Below are 19,031 nucleotides of genomic sequence, written 5' to 3' on the forward strand. Positions count from 1 at the left end.
CAGCAAGCTGAGGGGACAGAATTGGCATTTCTCTCAGAACCCTTGGGGAGTAGGGCTTCACCACTGCTCCGGAGCTCCTTGTAGGACAGTGCCCACTGCAGGAAAACCCCTGTTGCACCTGCTGGGCTCTGACCCGCTGGGCATACTCAGGAAAGAAGGGGTTTGTGGCCAAGGTGCTGTGACCTCCCTTTCCTGCCTGGGAGCCCTTCCTAAGAGGAGAGAGACACTCACTGTGGAGAGGCCTCCTGCCTCTCTGCCTCTTGGTCCATTTGTGCTTGTTGTTAGCAGCCCTTTTCAGAGCCAAGCCATGCTCCTCCTCCTCCTCCTGCTCCCCCTGCTCCTCCTGCTGAGCCACTGTCTAGCTCTTGCCCTGAGATTCTGAAAGGCTCTGTCACTGCCACTGCAGCCCTGAAGGCCTGTCTGTGCTCAGCATCTATTACTTACGCATGGTGGGAGGGAGTGCGCACACTCAGTAAATATCCCGTGCCCTGGAGGGCAGAGAGCAACCTGAGGGAGCTGGGTCTCTCCTCCCACTCTGGGTCCTAAGGATCACGTCATCAGGCTTGGTGGCCAGTGTATTTACCTGCAGGCCCATCTCACTGGCCCTGTTTATTTTTGAGATGAGATTTGCCACCTTGCTCAGCCGATCTTGAACTCCTGGGCTCGGTGATCCTCCCACCTGAGCCCCGGAAGCTGCTGAACTACAGGCGTGTTCACTGTGCACCGTGCCCATCTCTGTTTCAGACGGTCAGGCGTGTTCACTGTGCACCGTGCCCATCTCTGTTTCAGACGGTCAGGTGTGTTCACTGTGCACCGTGCCCATCTCTGTTTCAGACGGTCAGGCATGTTCACTGTGCACTGTGCCCATCTCTGTTTCAGATGGTTTACTTTTAGGGGTGTGAGGGGGCTTTTTGAGACAGGGTTTCTCTGTTGCACAGAGTTTTGACTGTCCTGGACTCTCTTTGTAGACCAGGCTGGTCTTAAACTCACAGCAATCCTCCTGCCTCTGCCTCCTGAGTGCTGGGATTAAAGGTGTGCGCTACCACGCCTGGCCGAGTTTTTACTATTTATTAGGTTTTTGACTTGGGCACAGGGAGAGGATGTCTTAGACAGTTGAGCATTTGTCTGTTCAGAGGTGCATTTGTGCAATGTGATCATCTGATTTTTTGACTGCAAAGGGAATTTTAAATACAAGTGCCCTGAAGTAGGTTCCATAAAACTTGAGCATCCTTGACAAGAACAGTGCTGCCTAAGACCAGACTTCCTCCCCCAGAAGAGCTGGGCCTGGAGAAGTCAAGCCTGGATGCCACATGTACTAGAAAGTAACAAAAAAGATTCGCTGCCCAACAGAGCTGAGAGAGAGGGCCAAGGATGTTCTTAGAGGAAAAGTGGGTGGCTTTGAGCCTGTGTGACTTAAAAAGAAAACTAAATATACCAAAGTGTTGGTGCTGAAAAGGGAATAGCAGGCTCTGCCCACGGAGGAAGAGGAGGGTGGGCTGTCTGGGCGGCTCCCTTCCCTCCTCTGTCGTGGGCCTGTGGGTCCTTGTGCTCCCTCTAGATCCACACGCTGTTAGCATAGAAGCGGGCGCCTGAGTTCATCCCACACCCCAGGCCATCCTGGTAGGTGCATGTCCCCAGCCCCTCTGTGGAGCGGACCTCCTTTGCTGGGCTGGGCTGGCGCTCTGCTGTGACTCTGGGTCCTACTGTGCTGCAAGCTGACTCTGTACTTGGCTGATCCTGCTTCCACCATCAGGCCAGGGTCCTGACCTGTATCCAACCTCAGATCACAGAGTGGGCATCAGCCAGGGTCAGGAGAGGGAGTGGCTAGTGACCAGCCTCTATGTGGCATCCTGTTCTGTGGGGCTGGTGGCCAGGGCACAGTCAGCTTCCATCCTGTGCCATCTCAAGTCTTTGGCTCCGACGGTCTGTGGGAGTAGAGTGGAATTCCAGCCTCCCAGGGTGGCTTCAGGGACTGTGGGCTTCCTCGGCTCTGCTGCTAGCTTGCTTTTGGGAAATGGTCATGGGTAGTAACTTTGAGTAGGCCTTGTGCTGCACTTGTGACATGCACCAAGGACAGCAGTGGGACCAGCCTTCTCCCTAGCAAAGCGACCTGCCAGCCACTTGGGGCTTCTCTGCCTTGTGCAGTCAGAGATGCTGGTGCCAGCACGCTGCTCCTCTCTCCTGCCTCTGACTAGACAGTAGCTCAAGCCAGTGGGCTTCTACAGTGCTAGCTGCTTACTGCTCCTCTGCAAACCGCCCGGCCGTTCCGTCACCTGCCCCTGCCCTTCTGGTCTCTGCTGTTCTGTCACCTGCCCACCTGCTTCGGGCCTCACGGCCTCATAATTGCGCTCTTTCTTGTACTGCCTCCTGCCCCTGAGCCCCAATCACCTGAGGCCAGTGGCCCCAGCTCCATCCTGCCCCTGGACTTTGCCCGTAGCTTTGTCATGGAACAATGGCCCTTCCCAAAAGTCTCTGTCTTCAGTTTCTGGCCGGCATTTCTGCAGGTGGCCCTGACTCAGATCCATCCCAGAAAGCGTCCCTCTCTACTTTTGGCCCATTCTGCTGGCTGTACTCTCATCATGTTGAAGTGTGAGCATATGTACCGTAGTTCCTCCTGGCCAGGCCCTGGCCACTGCGCTGTCTCCTGTTGACTGCCCTCTTCTCCACATGCCTTCCCCACATCATCAGCCACCATCCTTGCAAACAGAACCCACACTCTGCTTGGTCATCCCTGCCTCTCTGAGTCCATCCCAGTCTGGCCAACTGGCCTGCCTGCCGCCTCTCCAGACTCAGTGTGCTGGTGTGTCAGGGTCCTGGAGAGTGCGAGTGCTGCCCCCACCTCCCTCTGCCCCCCTCTTCCCCCTCACTCTGCCCCCCTCTTCCCCCTCACTCTGCCCCCCTCTTCTCCCCCTCTGCCCCTCTCTTCTCCCCCTCACTCTGCCCCCCTCTTCTCCCCCTCTGCCCCTCTCTTCTCCCCCTCTGCCCCTCTCTTCTCCCCCTCTGCCCCCCTCTTCTCCCCCTCTGCCCCCCTCTTCTCCCCCTCTGCCCCTCTCTTCTCCCCCTCACTCTGCCCCCCTCTTCTCCCCCTCTGCCCCTCTCTTCTCCCCCTCTGCCCCCCTCTTCTCCCCCTCTGCCCCTCTCTTCTCCCCCTCTGCCCCCCTCTTCTCCCCCTCTGCCCCCCTCTTCTCCCCCTCTGCCCCTCTCTTCTCCCCCTCACTCTGCCCCCCTCTTTTCCCCCTCTGCCCCTCTCTTCTCCCCCTCACTCTGCCCCCCTCTTTTCCCCCTCTGCCCCCCTCTTCTCCCCCTCTCTCTGTCCCCCCTCTTTTCCCCCTCTGTCCCTCCTCTTCTCCCCCTCCCTCTGTCCCCCCTTCCCCCCCCTCCCCCATTGCTGTCCATGGACAGCTGACTCCTTCAGGTTCCCTGCTGGCCAGCACATGATTCCACTGCAGTCCCAAGCTGTGCGCCCTCCTTTGGTCACCACATGAGCCAGCCTTTCTCCCTCTTTGGCCTCTATCACCTGCACCCTGTCCAAAGTGACCAGTGCCTTAGTGTGAATGGTGCTTACAGCAGGATGACTAGTAGCCCGCCTCTGCTGCAGTCCAGACCCCTTGAAGGAGCCCGCCCTTTCATGGCCCCCATGACAGCGGCTAAGCCTCTCTCTGGCCTACGCCTTCTAGAGCTGGATGTGGGTTTATAGTGCTATTCTCTCTATGAAGTCCCCAGGGCATGGGGTGACAAATGTGCCCTACTGCTTCTCCTCTGTTGTGTTCATCTGTTGAGCAGCGGTCAGCAGGTTTATTTCTCTGTTTCCTGAGGCAGAGTGGCTACCCTTGTCACTTCTGTCTGTGATGCTCCGGGCAGTCATTACCACTCGGGACTCTGCCAATGCCTGCTTTTAAACATCCCACCACCACCCGGCCGCTGTGTGTGTGTGTGTGTGTGTGTGTGTGTGTGTGTGTGTGTGTGTGTACAACCCATGGATGTGGTGGCTGTAGAGGACAACTTGCTGGAGATGGTCTCTTCCGCCCATCCTGCGTCTACCTTAGCAGTGAGACCCTTTACCTGCTGAACTGTGTCCATCTGTTCCCTTAAGTTTTTGCTTCTGACATTCTGTTACTATCTTTAGATATCTGTGGCCTGTGCACTCATTGCCAAAAATAGCCGCTATTAGCTGCCTTAATTAAGACTCTATGCCAGGAATTCCTTGATCCTGTCTCCAGTGCCCCAGGGCGACAGGACCCAGAAGAGCCAGGGCCATGTGGGAGCTCTCACTCACCTGCATCTCTTAATAAGCTCTTGTCTTCACCAAAGGGCAGGATATATAAAGGAAGATGAAGTTACTATCATTTGCTTAATATAGGAGGCTGGCACCCACACTCTGTCAGTTGGGATTAAATTTAGAAGTGGGGCAACTGGGATCCCACCCACAGAGCAGGCGGCGCTGGCTGCGGCTTTGGCTGCTAGCTGCTGCTGTGGGTGTGTATGCAGCCTGACCCAGCCAGCCAGCAGGCCTTGGGAAAAGAAAATTAAGCCCCTATTTTTAATTCAGTCAGCATGTTGTCAATACTTAAGGAAAAATCAAAACAAAAATCTGTAAGCAGTTAAATGTTAAGATGCAAAAACCTCTCCACCACGCAGTGTTTATCTCATGTTTTGGTGGCGGCCAGCCCAGTTCTTTTCCTGCCCACAGTTCCTGAAGTGAATGCAGTGCCCAACAACAGCAGAGCCTACAATTTCGTTGTCACCTTTTAAAATTGTCACGATGGATTGTGAAACTCGCCAAAGTTTTTCTTTGCTTTGTTTTGATGTTGGTGCCAGCCATGTCTGCATGGGAAGCCAGTGAGAAGGCTCTCCATGGACACCTGGGAGAGGACCTTGATGGCTGACTTAGCACGTGACAGTTGTGTGAAGAGGCCAGAAAGGGAGGGTGGGACAGGGAGCCCCGCTGGAAGAAGGGCTGCGCTGACAGCAAAGCACCAGGACTCAGGCAAACGGCCTGTCAGGTTTGGTGCCACTGGCGCTCTGCACCACACACTGTTCCGTGGTGTTTTGCGGTGAAGCCCTCCATGGACTGGGCTGGAAGAGCTCGTGCGTGTTTTCAATAACTTGTGTGTAGCATTTGACACCCACCTGTCCTCATTTCTCTCTTTCTAATCCTTATTTGTCATCCTCCTCCTTTGTATCCTCCTCCTCCTCCTCACTTTCTCACCACTGTATAAACAAACAGGTCTCAGCTCAGGCCCCAGATAGCACAACTGCTGCTCACTGGGGAGGGAGAAGGAAGGCTATTTTTTATAGGGCAGGCACCTGGAAACCTGAGGCACCAGATTGTCCTAGGGCTGGAGTTAAAAGTGGTGTGAGTCCGCTCGTGTGGGTGCTGGACACCAAACTCCAGTCCTTGGCAAGAGCAGTTCATGGGCACTGAGCCGTCTCTCCAGCCCCTTGAAATCTATAATAAAACAAGTCTCCGTTGTTTGTGAGATCAGCTCCTTCAATGATGGTTTATGCTTGTGAGCTCAGTAAGAGGGTAGCAGAGCAAGCGCAGTGCTGGCTGTGTGTGTGAGGCCACTCCCCTTCGCTCTGGTCACAGCTGTGCCAGCATAAACAGCACAAGACGTGGGAGCTAGGAAAGTGGAGCCGGTGACTGAGCACTGCAGGTGGCTCTTAGGCCTTTGAAGCTGGTTCCCCGGGGGGATTTGGGAGAAATTGGTTGAGGAGGCTGAGAGCAGAAGTTGGTGGGTGATTGTGGTGGAGCTCAGGAGACCATGGTGCTGGTAGAAACAGCCAAGTTCATGAAGTTTCAGAAGGGCTTGATGGAGACTATTTGTGCTGGGTGCTAGTGAAGGATGTCTGCATTTTGTTAGTGTCCTGAGATTTTGGGACCGATGATGCTGACTGCTTTTAGTGAAGTTTATACTGACAACTGAGAGCAAAAACACCAAAGTTTTAGGGTTTTTCTAAAGATTTATTTATTTATTATATAGTGTTCTGCCTACGTGTGTGCTTGCAGGCCAGAAGAGAGCATCAGATCTCATTGTAGATGGTTGTGAGCCACCATGTGGTTGCTGGGAATTGAACTCAGGACCTCTGGAAGAGCAGACAGTGCTCTTAATCTCCAGCTCTATTTGTTTGTTTATTAACTGTCAAGTTTGGATTGAAAGGGAGCCCATTTAAAGTTGTGTGTATGTCTGTATGTGTGTGTATGTATTTGTGTGTGTGTGTATGTGTGTGTCTGTCTGTCTGTGTCTGTCTGGGGGCCTCCAGCCTCTGTTAGAGTTGACAGCAGACTGTGGTACTGTCTCCATACAAGTATGCAGAATTTACAGGTGTGCCCACCTGTGGGCGTCCAGTCATACTCTGCCATGCATGTTCATGCACAGGGTTTAGGGGGTGATTGGTGGGCTGAGGCCCTTCCATGGACCAGGCATAGCATTGTACCCCAGGCTGCCCAGCTCCAGACCCTGTGCCCCGAGCCACTGTGGTGGCTCCCACACTCACTCAACCCAGAACCCCATCTTCCAATGCTGTGAGCATTGATTCGTGGGCAACGCCTGCTGTGGTTCTAACTCTTGGGCATCTCAGCCTAGAGCTTTAATCTTTCAGTCCCTCTCCTGCTGAGCCTGGCCTGCGCTGTGGAGGGCGTCAGGCAGGGCTGTAAGTGTCAGTTTCTGTACCAACTCCTCCTCCTTGCAAAGGCCAATGGCAGTGTGGCCGCTGCCCAGACTTGGAGTGCAGGGCTGCAGCCCCTCCCCTGCCTACCCCTCCCCTGCACAGGAGGGAGAAAGCTGGTGCCAGTGCCACTTGTCTTGTGCCTAGATCTGGGCTGCTTTGTGACTCTGTGCCCTGTTGTTGTTGACCTCCTGTGGAGGCTGAGCAGGACCAGCCTGTGTGTGGCACTTTGGAGATGGTGCCTGTGGCCAGCACTCCCTGCTTCCTTCCCCTCCTCCTCCTCACAGTTAGCTGAGCCTTTCCACTTCCCTGAAAAGTCCTGTTAGTAAAACTGTAACCTGCTGGGCAGTGGTGGCCTATGCTGTAACCCTAGCAAGATGGCAGGTCTCTCTGAGTTCGAGGCCAGGCTGGGCTAAAGAGCTAGTGCCAGGACAGTCAGGGCTACACAGAGAAATCCTGTCGCAAAATGTAATTTCCTAAAACCAAGAGCACTAAACTCTAAAATAGGGGTTGTATTTGTTGGTTTGTTTTTGTTTTTTATTTTATTTTTTTATTTTCGAGACAAGATTTCTCTGTGTAGCCTTGGCTGTCCCAGACTTGTTTTGTAGATCAGGCTGGCCTCATACTCAAAGTGATCCTCCTGCCTCTGCCTCCCGAGTGCTCTGAGCTAATGCTTCTATTCTCCCTGACATGGAAAGCAGTACTCTGTCTGCACATACACCTGCAGGCCAGAAGAGGGCATCAGATCACATTATAGATGGCTGTGAGCCACCATGTGGTTGCTGGGCATTGAACTCAGGACCTTTGGAAGAGCAGATGGTGCTCTTAACCTCTGAGCCATCTCCCCAGCCCCTTTTTGTTTTTGTTTTTTTTATGGTGGAATACCCAAATGAAAAAGTCAAGGAAGTGTTTGTGATCTTCGACACCTGGCCGTTCCTGTTCTTTGTTTACTGTCTGGAACCTCTGAGCGGCCACCGTAGGTGTCATGAGCTGGCAATAACTTTATTTTTAAACACTCACCCTGCCAACATCACACCTTTTCAAATTAGGTGTATAAACCTTCTGTATCAAGTGGTCCCTTTGTGTCTGGTGTCCTAGACTGCTTGTAACTTTCTTCAATCAGGTACAGTTAGAAACGAGCCATGGCCTTTGTGGCACTGAAGGCCATTGGCAAGAGCTGTGCAGCAGAGGCCTTGGCTGGCCACTGGTGTCAACTGCCAGCACATCTCGGCCTTGCTCCTCACTCTGCACTTTAGAGAAGCCAGCGCATCTGGGAGTACTGAGCACTGAGCTTTCTAAAGTTCCTGACATCTGTTGGGTGGATCAGAACCACGTTGATGCTTTTGTAGGTTATATCCCAGGGCTTGGGACACAACACAACCACAGGAGAGTCTTGAGCTTAAGGCCAGTCAGGGTTACACTGTTTCACAGATAAGCAGGCAGGGGACCAACAACTTGGCTCAGTGAGGAAAGCCCTTGCAGTGCAAGCCCAGTGACCTGAGTTTGATCCTGCCATCCACTTAAAGGTAGAAGAAGAGAGCCAATTCCACAAAATTGTCCTCTGACATCCTGATGTATGTGTTGTGGTGCATGCAACACATGCACATGATGAAGAAGATGATGATGGAATTTAAATAAAAATAAACAAAGCAAATAGGGCTGGGAAGGTGGCTCATTGGGTAAAGGCACTCGTCACCAAAACTAAAGACCAAAGTTCAGTTTCTGCTTTCCACACAGTCGAAGAAGAAATCAGTTCCCAAAAGTGTGTGTTGTGTTACACATCTGCATGGACACACACACACATGCATGCACACCTAAATGAATAAAAACTGTAATCATAAATAGGCAGGCAGGGTGTTGCTGTTGTTTCCATTGGCCTATAGCCAGGAAATAGGTTGATGGATTGTGGGTATAAGAGATCAGTTTTAGCTCAGGACCCCAAGAGCAGGTTCTCAGCACAAGGGAGCTTGACTTACCCCAGAGGGACAAAGGGCAGGAATAAGAGACAAGGACAGTAGGTAGAGGACTTGGGGAAGTGGACAGGAACAAGGGAGATGGGTGTTTGTCCTGGGGGACAGAGGACCTGCTCTGGATAGGAGGGGACAGACGTGGCCCATAGGCAAATGGCGGTTTATAAAGGTAAAGGGATAAACCCTGTGTTAGGATATGTTTAACTTTATTGGGCGTGTTAATTAGGTGAGACAGAGGGGGCTTTTGGTTGCTGGACTTCAGTACTTTGAAAGCTGGACTTTGGTGGTCAGCCTTAGGAGGGGGAAGCGGCCAAACCAGGGACTGGGGCCTGCCGGCCAGCTTTAGGAGTGTCATGTTAGGGCGTTTAGCAGGCAGGGGGAGTGGGGAGAAGGGCACCGCCTGCCAGAACCGGGTTTGCCATGGTGGGCTGGCTAGAGGCCCTTGAGTGGTGCAGTTGTATTCTCAGTGTTTTGAGGACTCCCTATCTCGTCTCCATGGTGGGTCTTACATTCCCACTGTGTGATATTTTTAATGATTCTCTGTGTTAAACAGTTTTACAGTATGGAATTTGCTATTTGTGGCATCATATTGGTGCTCAAAGATTTTGGTTCTTGGGCTTTTTATGTTTCAGAGTTTTGATTGGGAAACATTTAATTCCCTCTAGAAGAGAAGCAAGCCCCTTGCTCCTGCCAATCACTCCCATTTCCCCCTGCTCTGCCTTCTCTAGGGACCCTTGAGTCTCCTTAATAGGACAAGAGCCTTGCTGTCGCGCCCTCAGTGTCTGGCTTGCTTCCCTCTGTGCTGGGTTTCCGGTCAGCCATGTTAGCGTGGATGGCTTCAGTGTGTGGGCTGCCCACATCCGCCTGACCTTCATCAGCTGGGTCTGTGTTGTTTCTTTTCTCTGGCTGTGAGGAATGGGGCAGCCATTGAGTTTGCATTTGTGTGTCTGTTTCTCTGGGCATCTCTGTCCCTGGGTGTGGAGCAGCTGAATTACAGTTTCCTTGTACAAATTCCAGCTGCTTCCCAAAAATTGCCGTCTCAGTCCCCTTCCGAAAAGACTGGTGATGGGGGTGGGTGGGTGTCGCATACCTTTATTCCTACCACTTGGGAGGCTGAGCCAGTTGGATCTCTTGAATTCCAGGACAGCCAGGGCCACACAGAGAGACCCTAAGACAGGAAACAAAACAAAGCTGGGAGGACCGGTGGTCTGCGTTGCCCTTGCCTGTTTATCTAAGCTTGTTGTGATTGGTTTGAAATAGGGTCCAGGGCGGCCTCTGAGTATATGGGTCACAGGTGTGTGCCACTGCATCTAACCAGCTAATGTTTTGACCACTGTCCTCCCAGGCCACGTTGTCATGAACTTTTCCTGGCAGAGTGAGGTTTGTGGCGAACTGGAAAGGGGCTGTCACTTTGTCAGTTGTTTAGTGTCACCTGTGACCATTGGCAAATGCTCCTAGGAAGTCAGCTTTAAGCGAGAGTCACAGCCTACCACATTCCAGCCCTCTGCTGGCCGCAGCCCTTGCCAGGATGGGCGGGGGAGGGGTGGGGGTGTGGAAGGCTCCCTCTTCTGCGGGCCTCACCAGCCATGCGCCCCTTGTTTGTGCAGGTGTCACTGCACGCCCCTTGTTTGTGCAGGTGTCACCACGCGCCCCTTTTTTGTGCAGGTGTCACCGCGCGCCCCTTCTTTGTGCAGGTGTCACCGCGCGCCCCTTGTTTGTGCAGGTGTCACCGCGCGCCCCTTGTTTGTGCAGGTGTCACCACGCGCCCCTTGTTTGTTTGTGCAGGTGTCACCGCGCGCCCCTTGTTTGTGCAGGTGTCACCGCGCGCCCCTTGTTTGTGCAGGTGTCACCATGCGTCCCTTCTTTGTGCAGGTGTCACCATGAAGCTCATGGACGAGGTGGCCGGAATCGTGGCTGCACGCCACTGCAAGACCAACATCGTCACCGCCTCTGTGGACGCCATCAACTTCCATGACAAAATCCGGAAAGGTAAGAGAGCCTTTCCCACGAAAATGGGGGGAGCAGGTCTTTGGGGGTCCCTGGTGCCGCTTCACTTTGTGCTCACACTTGGTGTCTGCCACAAGAAGCCGTAAGACAGAGCTGTGTGCTTTGCCCCTCACACACCGTGCGACTGGGTTTGCTGACCCTCCTCTGGGGTGCTGGAAGCTTCTGTCTGTCCCTCAAGCACTGGCTCATCCCCTTAAGACAGAGGGCCCTACGATGCTCTCAGTTGGACAGCTGCCACCCAGCCTTGTAGGTAGGTTTCCTTCTTGTAGAATAAGAGGTGACCTGTGACAGGACGGGCAGTGATGGCAGGACAGTGCTGAGGTGTCTCAGGCATTCCCTCCTCTGCCAGCCCTGTTCACTGCTTGATTGAGGGCTGCTTGGGAATTTCCACATGATGGAAATTGAACCCTGTGGCTGCGTCTCTACAACTTGTGGAGGTAGTTCATTAGTGTCCTCAGCCTTGAGTTGCAGGCAGAGGGCGAGTTCAAAGCTGAGCACTGGCCCTGGGATCCTGCACCATGGGAGCAGCTCACAGGAGGGGCAGCGGGTACAGCTAGGAGCCACGCTGCTTAAGCCCTTCGCTGTCTTGCCCACCTGTTGCTACGTCCAGAGCCTTGTGGTCCTAGCTGCTCCCTAGCACCTGGCAGGAGGTACCACATGCTGAGAGGAAACACTCAGAGCTTGGGCAGATGAAGGGCTGTGGGTCTTCTCCTCCCTGGGCAGGGCTCCCTGCCTCCCACAAAGGCAGGAGGAGCAGAAGGCCGTGAGCACGACCACAGAGATGACCTCTCTGGAACCAGTTCCGGGAGATAGCTCAACTTTACTGGGGAAGAACAACGGCTATATAGTCCTTGTGGGGCGGCTTCAAGGATAGGTGTATGTGATTAATAGAAATTAGGCACTTTAAGGATGCTTGATTTGCATTTGACAGCACATTCCTATCATAGACAGGAGCACAGCACCTAATTGTCCTATAGGCACAGGGAGGGGACAGCTAGCAGGGAGCTGCGTCAAAGGCCACACATCAAATGTGCTTAGGGGCGTGTATGCCTAAAGACACTCTCCAGATGGAGTCAGGCAGAGTAGGAGGCCCTGCTGGGGAGAGGGAGGACGCAACCTTGAAAGAGCAAGGGCCTTCTGACATACGCTGCCCCCATGGCCAGGTAGGCTTCCTTGCAGTGGACTTGGGGCTGTCCAGTGTGGACAGGCAGCAGTGACATGGCCCCCAATGCTTCCAAGAACACATCATTTGCCACAAACACAGGCAACAGTTGCCAGTGACAAGTGGGTCTTGTCTGCTTTAGCTTGCTTCCCGGGGCCCTGTGTGTCCAAGTCCTGAGCATCAGCTTCATGGTTTCCTTTTTCTAGACTTCCTGCCTGGTGAGATGGCTGCTTGGCACTCCATTGCTGACTAAAAACCCAAACGCACATGGAGAGCAGGCTCCTGTGCTGCAGAGTGGTCCTGCTTGTTCACTCCTAGGTGACCCCAGAGCACCAAGGAAAGCGGCCCAGGAGGCAGCTCTTCCTGTCAGTAAAGCCTTGAGTCAGAGCCTTAAAGGAACGCAGTGCTATTCTCAGAGTGAAAGCACCAGGGAAAATACCCTCAGAGCCCCCCTGAAGCCCCTGTGTGGCCAGCAGCTGCTGGACAGGGCTGTTCATGAGACGGTGTGTCTACATTAGAGGAGTCGCTGCGTCCAAAGGGAGTCCTACGCCAGACAGGAGTCAGGCGGCTTTTCCAGGGCCCCTCCTGCCGCCGAGCATGTGTGGCTGTGAGGACAGAGACTAACTTCTCTGCACCATGGAAAGGGACTTTATCTCCAAAGGTCTTGGGCTTCTGGTGGGACACTCTGCTCTGCACTGACTTCCTCCAGGGAGTGAGGAGAGGCCTGGAGCACCAAACCTCCTGGGCTGGCCTGGTCTCTGTAGCCAAAGATCTGTGATCTTGGTGGTATACATCTTGAATCCCAGCACTCAGGGGTTCAAGGCCAGCCTGGGTTACATAGTGAGACCGTGAGGCCCCTTCCCTAGATTGCCCTCCCCTCAGTGGTTGCCACAGTCTTTTCTTTGTCCTTGTACTATATAGCCTTCTGACCTGGAGACATTTGCTCCTCCCACAGAGCAGCAAGTTTCTGCAAATGATGACTTCTTGTTTGTGGTTTGAAGGAACCGAGGCAGGACTGAAATAGCAGCTATGGGTCTGGCCTGCTTCTGTGTCAGTGTCCTCCGGTGTTACACACTGTTGCCTCTAAAGAGATGTCTCCTGTGAGGTCCCAGTGTGTTGTCCTTTTACAGGGGAGCCATCCTGGAGTGTGTCGGGGAAGAGGGTCCCTCTTCAGGTGGCACTGACTGTGTCTTCATCACAGCTGGGGTTGTGCTGTTCCATCTTTGTTGATTCCTCAGTAAAAAGGACTCTGCCACTTCAGACCAATGTGTTCTGCTCTTTCATCAAAGACACAGGTTGGCAAGTCCCTCCTGCCTCCGGGTCTGTGTGATCCCGCCCAAGTGTGTCAGGAGTTATGAGGAGAGAGACGCTGATGAGACTGCAGAAGGTCACCTTAAACCCCGAGGCTTTGCTTCCTCTTGAGCTATCGTCCCTGTGACTTTCCTTTGCCTCACGTCTTGGCTCTGGCACAGAGGAGGCCACAAGGGACAATTTTGCCACCTCAGAAAAGGTGTGACATGCATCAGTGTGTGCAGGATGAGGCGGTATCTACAGATCCCAGAGCACCTCGCCTGCACGATGGGCCTGGCACACATGGGCCCTGTGAAGAACGGTGTGAGCGTCCTTGGGCTGCTGTGTCGGATGCCCGTAGACTGGGATGCTTAAAGTGACAGAAATGGTTTCTCTCCTGATTTTGGAGGCTAGTGTTTAAATCTAAGATGTCATCAAAGCCCCACACGCGCTGAGAACCCGTCCTGCTGGCTCCTCTGGCTTCCCATATCCTTGGCCATAGGCCATCTTTTAGGTCTGTGTCTCAGAAGAACATTTGGCTCTCGCTGAATAGTGTGTCTGTCCCTCAGAAAGTTATGCCAACAGCTTTATGTGGTCACAGGACTCTCCCCAGACAGTCAGAAGAGGATGAGTAAGTTTTAGCCGAGCAGGATGTGTGCTAAGGTACAGTGAGCTGCACCCAGTTTTCACAGTCAGGCCTTCCATGTGGGCATTTGAGCCACTGGTTGCCCTGGTCTTGCTCTTTCCAGGCTTGGTTCTTCACTTGTGCCAAGAGCAGAGAGGAATGCTCCATCCCACTGTGCCCAGCCAGCCTGGTGCACTGAGGCAGGCTGCCACTCACGCACGCTGAAGGTTAGCTTGAGGTAAACTCTCCAGTGAGTTCATGCACACTCTAGGCTGTGCCCAGCCCTGTGTCGCTTGCCCGGTAGGAAGTGAGGAGGCCGAGGTCCAGCTCCTTCAGGTCTGGTGGCCTAGCAAGAACACTTCAGGATCTCCAAGTCAGTACGTGGAGACTGGAGACAGTGCGAGTCGTGAGCTGTGACAGGCCTGTGCCCACTCTTAGAGGACAGCACACAGCAGGGGGCCTGGAGTGGACAGCATGCCATCACCCAGTATGAACAAGAAACCTCAACCACGTGACATACTGTGTCAGGCTGCTCTCTCTATTTTCCTCCTCAGTGGAGGCGTTAAGTTTCAACCAGTTTCCTTGAAGAGATGGTTTTTGCAAGTGCTAGCTAGGAAAACCATCAGTGCCGTTTCCTGGCGGGTAGCAGCCTCCCAGGTGAGGAAGGTGGAGGCAGGGACTCTCCAAGAGGCTGCTGAGGGTCAGCTCGGCATCACTTTGCTGTTCTGTGCTTTCTGAGGCAGCTCTCTGCCTTAGCTCTCCAGTGCACAAAGCACAGAGCTGGTTGTAAACTCGAGAGTGCTGGCAGGCTCGAGGGCCGGGTACCAGCTTTGCTTTTTTTTTTTTTTTAGTTTGTTTTCTTTTCTAAATCCCTGGCATATTGCTGTAAAGTAGCTGCTGCAGCCTGGTGATAGCGGGGGTGGGGCTGGTGCCGGCTGTGTGGAAGTCAGCCGAGGCAGCTGCCAGCCTCATGGGGCATGCTCCTCAGGCGGGCTATCTGTAGCTTCAGCCACTTGATACATAACCTTGGACTTCAGTGCCGGGCACTGTGCTGAGAGCCTTCCCATCAGCCTCTGTAGCCTGTTATCCCTGTGTTCCAGTCTGGAAACTTGAGCAGGAGAGGTTGAGCTGCGCACAGCCATTGGGCTCAGATGTTTCTTGGTGACCCCCGGCAGGACACAACCAGGTATCCTGGGCACAGAACAGCAGCTGCAGGGGGATGTGGGGGGAGGCGACATAATAGCCCTCACAGGTCAAACGCACCAGCATCTACCTTTGCTGTTCACTTTGGATGCAGGTTGAGTGCAGCTGCTTTTCACATTTGAGTGAGGACTTGCGTCTTCTGAGGCGGTGTGCAGGGCATCGTTTATCCTTAGAAAGACCCTGCTCTGTTGCCCTCCTCGGCCTTTATGTAAGGTCTTTTCCTGCTGAGTTCAGAGCGTCCCGTGCATAGCTGAGTCCTCTGCCTCCAGCAGCTCTGTACACTCTGTTCTGTTGTCTTTGCTTAAAAACAAAACAAATCTCAGGCAGTGGTGGTGCACGCCTTTAGTCCCAGTAGTGGGAGGCAAAGGCAGTCGGGTGTATGTGAGTTCAAGGCCAGCCTGGTCTATATAGCAAGTTCCAGGAAGCCAGAGTTACACAGAGAAACCTTGTCTCAAATAACCAAAAATTTAAAAAGTACAAAAAAAAAAAAAACAAAAACAGCACCAAAAATCCTTTTCTATAGGTTCATTGTATATATAGGTACATGTTCTGTCTGCATGTGTGTATGTGCATCAGGTGTGCGTGCGTGTGTGCGCGTGCCCGTGCGTGTGTGTGTGTATGTGTGTGTGTGGGTGTGGGTGTGTGCGCGCGCGCGCGTGCGTGCTGGAACTGGAGTTATAGATGGTCAGTAGCCGCTATGTGGGGGTGAGGAGTTGGATCCCAGCTCTCTGCAAGGGCAGCAAGGACTCTGAACTGCTAAACCATCTCTCCAACCCCTTGTCTTCACCTTTACAGCTGCTGTGCTGCCCACAAAATGGTCCCAGTTTATACATGACAATTCAGAATTAATTAAAATGAAAATTAAAGCTAGACATAATGGCTATGCTTATAGTCCCAGTGTGTCTTGATCAGAACAGTGAGGCCATTCCAGAAAGGCTGGGGATGGGGCTGAGGCTGAAAGATCCAAGTCCAAGGCTGCCTGGGCTGTGTGGTGACCCCTGACCTAAAGCAGGGAACCAGAAGGAAGGAAGGGGAAGGGATAAAAAGTGTCACTCATCAGCTGCACCGGCATCTGAAATGCCTGAGCCCTGTGCAGCTGTGGTACAGGGCAGTGTGGCGTGTTTCATTATCTAGAACATTCTGTCCAGCCTTCTCAGCATGCCCGAGCCCTGTAACTTTGAGAACGGGTCGCCCAGGTGCCATATGCTGGCATTAGCTGTGGTGCTTACCTGCCAGGCCACCCCCCAGGGCTGCAGGAGCTTGTGGACACAGCACTGCTCACACTGCTGTTGGCACTGGGGCTGGCCTGCTCCTCTACTGACTTGAATATGTCCCCACTGCTGTTTCAGAGACTTCTTCCTTGCAGTGCCATCCTCCCACAATCTGAGTCACTCAGTTCAGACCTGTTCCTGTGTCCATGCAAGAGTGATGGCTGGGTGGTCTAGGGCTCCTCTGGCCTCTGGGAGCCAGGTCCCTGTTGTCACTGCCCATGTTTGAAACCTGTCTACAGCCCCGTGGGTCTACAGCCCCGTGGGTCTACAGCCCCGTGGTCTACAGCCCTGTGGTCTACAGCCCCGTGGGTCTACAACCCTGTGGTCTACAGCCCCGTGGTCTATGTGTTTACTCATCACATCCTGGGGCGCATTCCAGCCTGGGAGACATTGGAACATGAGGACTAATTAGAAAGCGTGCGGTGCAGGGATGCTGTTTTTGCCTGTGTCCCTGGAGAAGGGCCACAAAGGGCAAGCCCGGCTGCCATTGTAGGGGAGTGTCTGGGTTTGAGGGAGCCCTCACGGAGTGTGGAAGTGGCGTCAGGACAAGGGCGGCTACAGGTTTAGACCACTTTTTAGGACCTGGTTCCCCCGGCAGGCCCTGACATTGCAGGGCCTCTAGGTGCTCTGTGCGTCCCTGTCCCTGGACCCTCATGAGGACTTGGCTTTCAACACGGGTCGGGTTTCCATTTGATCCTGTTCTCTCAGTGGCCCCAATCAGGTGCCAGATCCATAGGGGATCCCTGCATCTGCTGAGTCTCCCTGAGGCTTGTGTGTGACAGACATTGTGATGCAGCTCTCGTGGGAGTGAAAGGCCCAGATTAGGGGTGCTTATGTTGCGTGGCATCCCTGGCTCTCCTGACCCTGCCATCTGCTTTGTGTCCCTTGGCCCAGTTCTCAGAGCCAGCCATTTCTGACTCAGACGCTAAACCGTGAGCAGCCAGGATTTTGCCGTGGCACATGGTAGGAAATGGGTTTCGTTGTTACAACAGAAGGACGTGTTTCCTTTTGTCCTCTGGAGTTGACAGCGTGTTGGAGAAGCTGGAAGTTGCCCCTCACAGCAGCATCTAGGAGAGCCTTCACACAGCGGCCCTTGCATGAGCTTCGGTCTTCAAGAACGCCTTGCAGTTTCTTCTTCCCTGCTTGCCTTGCGGCCCAGCTCCCAGTCGGCATTTAGGAGGGCAGAGGCACTGCCATGCCTGGGGCTGACTAGTCGTAGGTTTCTAAGCCCTGAGCTGATGACAGGCCCAGGGTGTGTCCGCCACTGGCAGATGCTTGCACGTAACAGCATTAAGCTGCTCCCAGGCCACCTGTCGCTGACCACCTGGCTCCTTCCTTCCCTCCCAGAAATGGCCATGTCCTGCGCTGCAGCGCCCTGTGTAAGTATGAAGGAGAAGGCGCGTGGAGCGCTACCTCCTAACAGTAGCCCCGCTGCCGCCATTGTCTCTCTCTGCTGTCTGCAAGCTGGGGTGCTAGATGCGTGTTGTAGGTCTCTGCGAGCAGCACTGGGCCCTGCTGAGTAGACCCTGTGACCACATGGGCTGGCCCAGGAGAAGGCTGTGCTTAGAGATGGGATAAGGATTGTGCTGATGCTCACACGTCAGTCAGCAGTGGCAGCATCCAGGAGCAGCTTTACCCAAAGCCCCCCATGCACACAGACCAACACAGCTATGGCCACTTGGTGGCCTTTGGCAAGCACTAGACTCGGCACGGGGTCTCCTGTGAGACCAGAAACTGCCAAGGGTCAAGAGAGAGAAAGCCAGGCAATGGAGGGTCTGTACAGAAGGGTGGATGGTGGCTGAGGACAGACATCAAGACCAGAAGCTAAATCACCATGTGCCCAAGCACCACTATGGTAGAGTTGAGAGGAGTCGCCCTGGGCATTTACAGTGACTGTGGACTGAGGTCTGACCACATGACACCATGTCAGTGTTGGGAAGAGGTGAGCCTTGGTACACTCCTGACATGACGTCCAACAGCTCAGAGGATGAAATTTCAGCCTGTGTTTAAGACCTGGGGGCTAGAGAGCAAGCCTGACTATCACATGCTCGTGCCATCCAGTGTGAAGAGTGTAGGCCTCTGGAGTAGTCTCCTGTGGTGTTCAGGACACCTCGGCTGGGGCACCTAGGGCCCAACAGGAATCAGTAGAGGACAGGGAAGGTGGCAGGTTCCACCGTCACCTGAGGCAGGATTGACCAAGCTCACCCGGAGCCTGGCTGGCTGACCTACCTGTACTGGCCGTGTGTCTCTGGGGCTGGACCCAGTGGCTGCCAGAACTCCTGGGGCAGCTGTGAATGTCTATTCAGGAGAAAGATGACTCACACCGACTAATAATGGCACACACTAAGTTTGTTGTTGTAATGTCCTCGTAGCTGCTGCCGCCTGTGCTGCCTAACCCAGTGTCTTAACTGTCCTCAGTAACACGGGCTTCTCTCTGGCCTGGCCTGCCCACATAGCGCCCCATGGGTAGAGACCAGACTGGTGCCCGCTAATGCATGGTTCCGTGTGCTCTGCAGGCTGTGTCATCACCATCTCTGGACGCATGACCTTCACGAGCAATAAGTCCATGGAAATTGAGGTCCTGGTGGATGCCGACCCTGTGGTGGACAACTCACAGAAGCGCTACCGGGCCGCCAGTGCCTTCTTCACCTACGTGTCCCTGAACCAGGAGGGCAAGCCGCTGCCTGTGCCTCAGCTTGTGGTGAGTGCCCTCAGGAGTACCTAATCGAGGCAGGACCAGGCCGTGGTCCAGGAGGGGTGGGTACCTTGTAAGCTGCAGGCTGTAGGGTGGACAGACAGGGCGGGACAGACCTCTCAGAGCTCATCACCATTGC

General features: G+C 53.9%; 1 protein-coding gene across 3 annotated transcripts in view; it reads left to right on the top strand.

The window, feature by feature from the left end:
• Positions 1 to 19,031, top strand: part of ACOT7 (acyl-CoA thioesterase 7) — an 88,955-nt gene that overhangs the window by 60,154 nt on the left and 9,770 nt on the right. For 2 of the 3 annotated variants that reach the window (XM_084786894.1, XM_084786896.1), the window contains exons 7-8: positions 10,512 to 10,628; positions 18,714 to 18,898. In XM_084786894.1, the coding sequence (XP_084643020.1) occupies positions 10,512 to 10,628; positions 18,714 to 18,898 (302 nt within the window). The remainder of the gene's footprint in view (positions 1 to 10,511; positions 10,629 to 18,713; positions 18,899 to 19,031) is intronic. The other variant, XM_084786895.1, reaches the window with a different exon arrangement.

This window comes from Acomys minous (genome assembly GCF_964271855.1).
Source record: "Acomys minous genome assembly, chromosome: 6".
NCBI lineage: Eukaryota > Metazoa > Chordata > Mammalia > Rodentia > Muridae > Acomys > Acomys minous.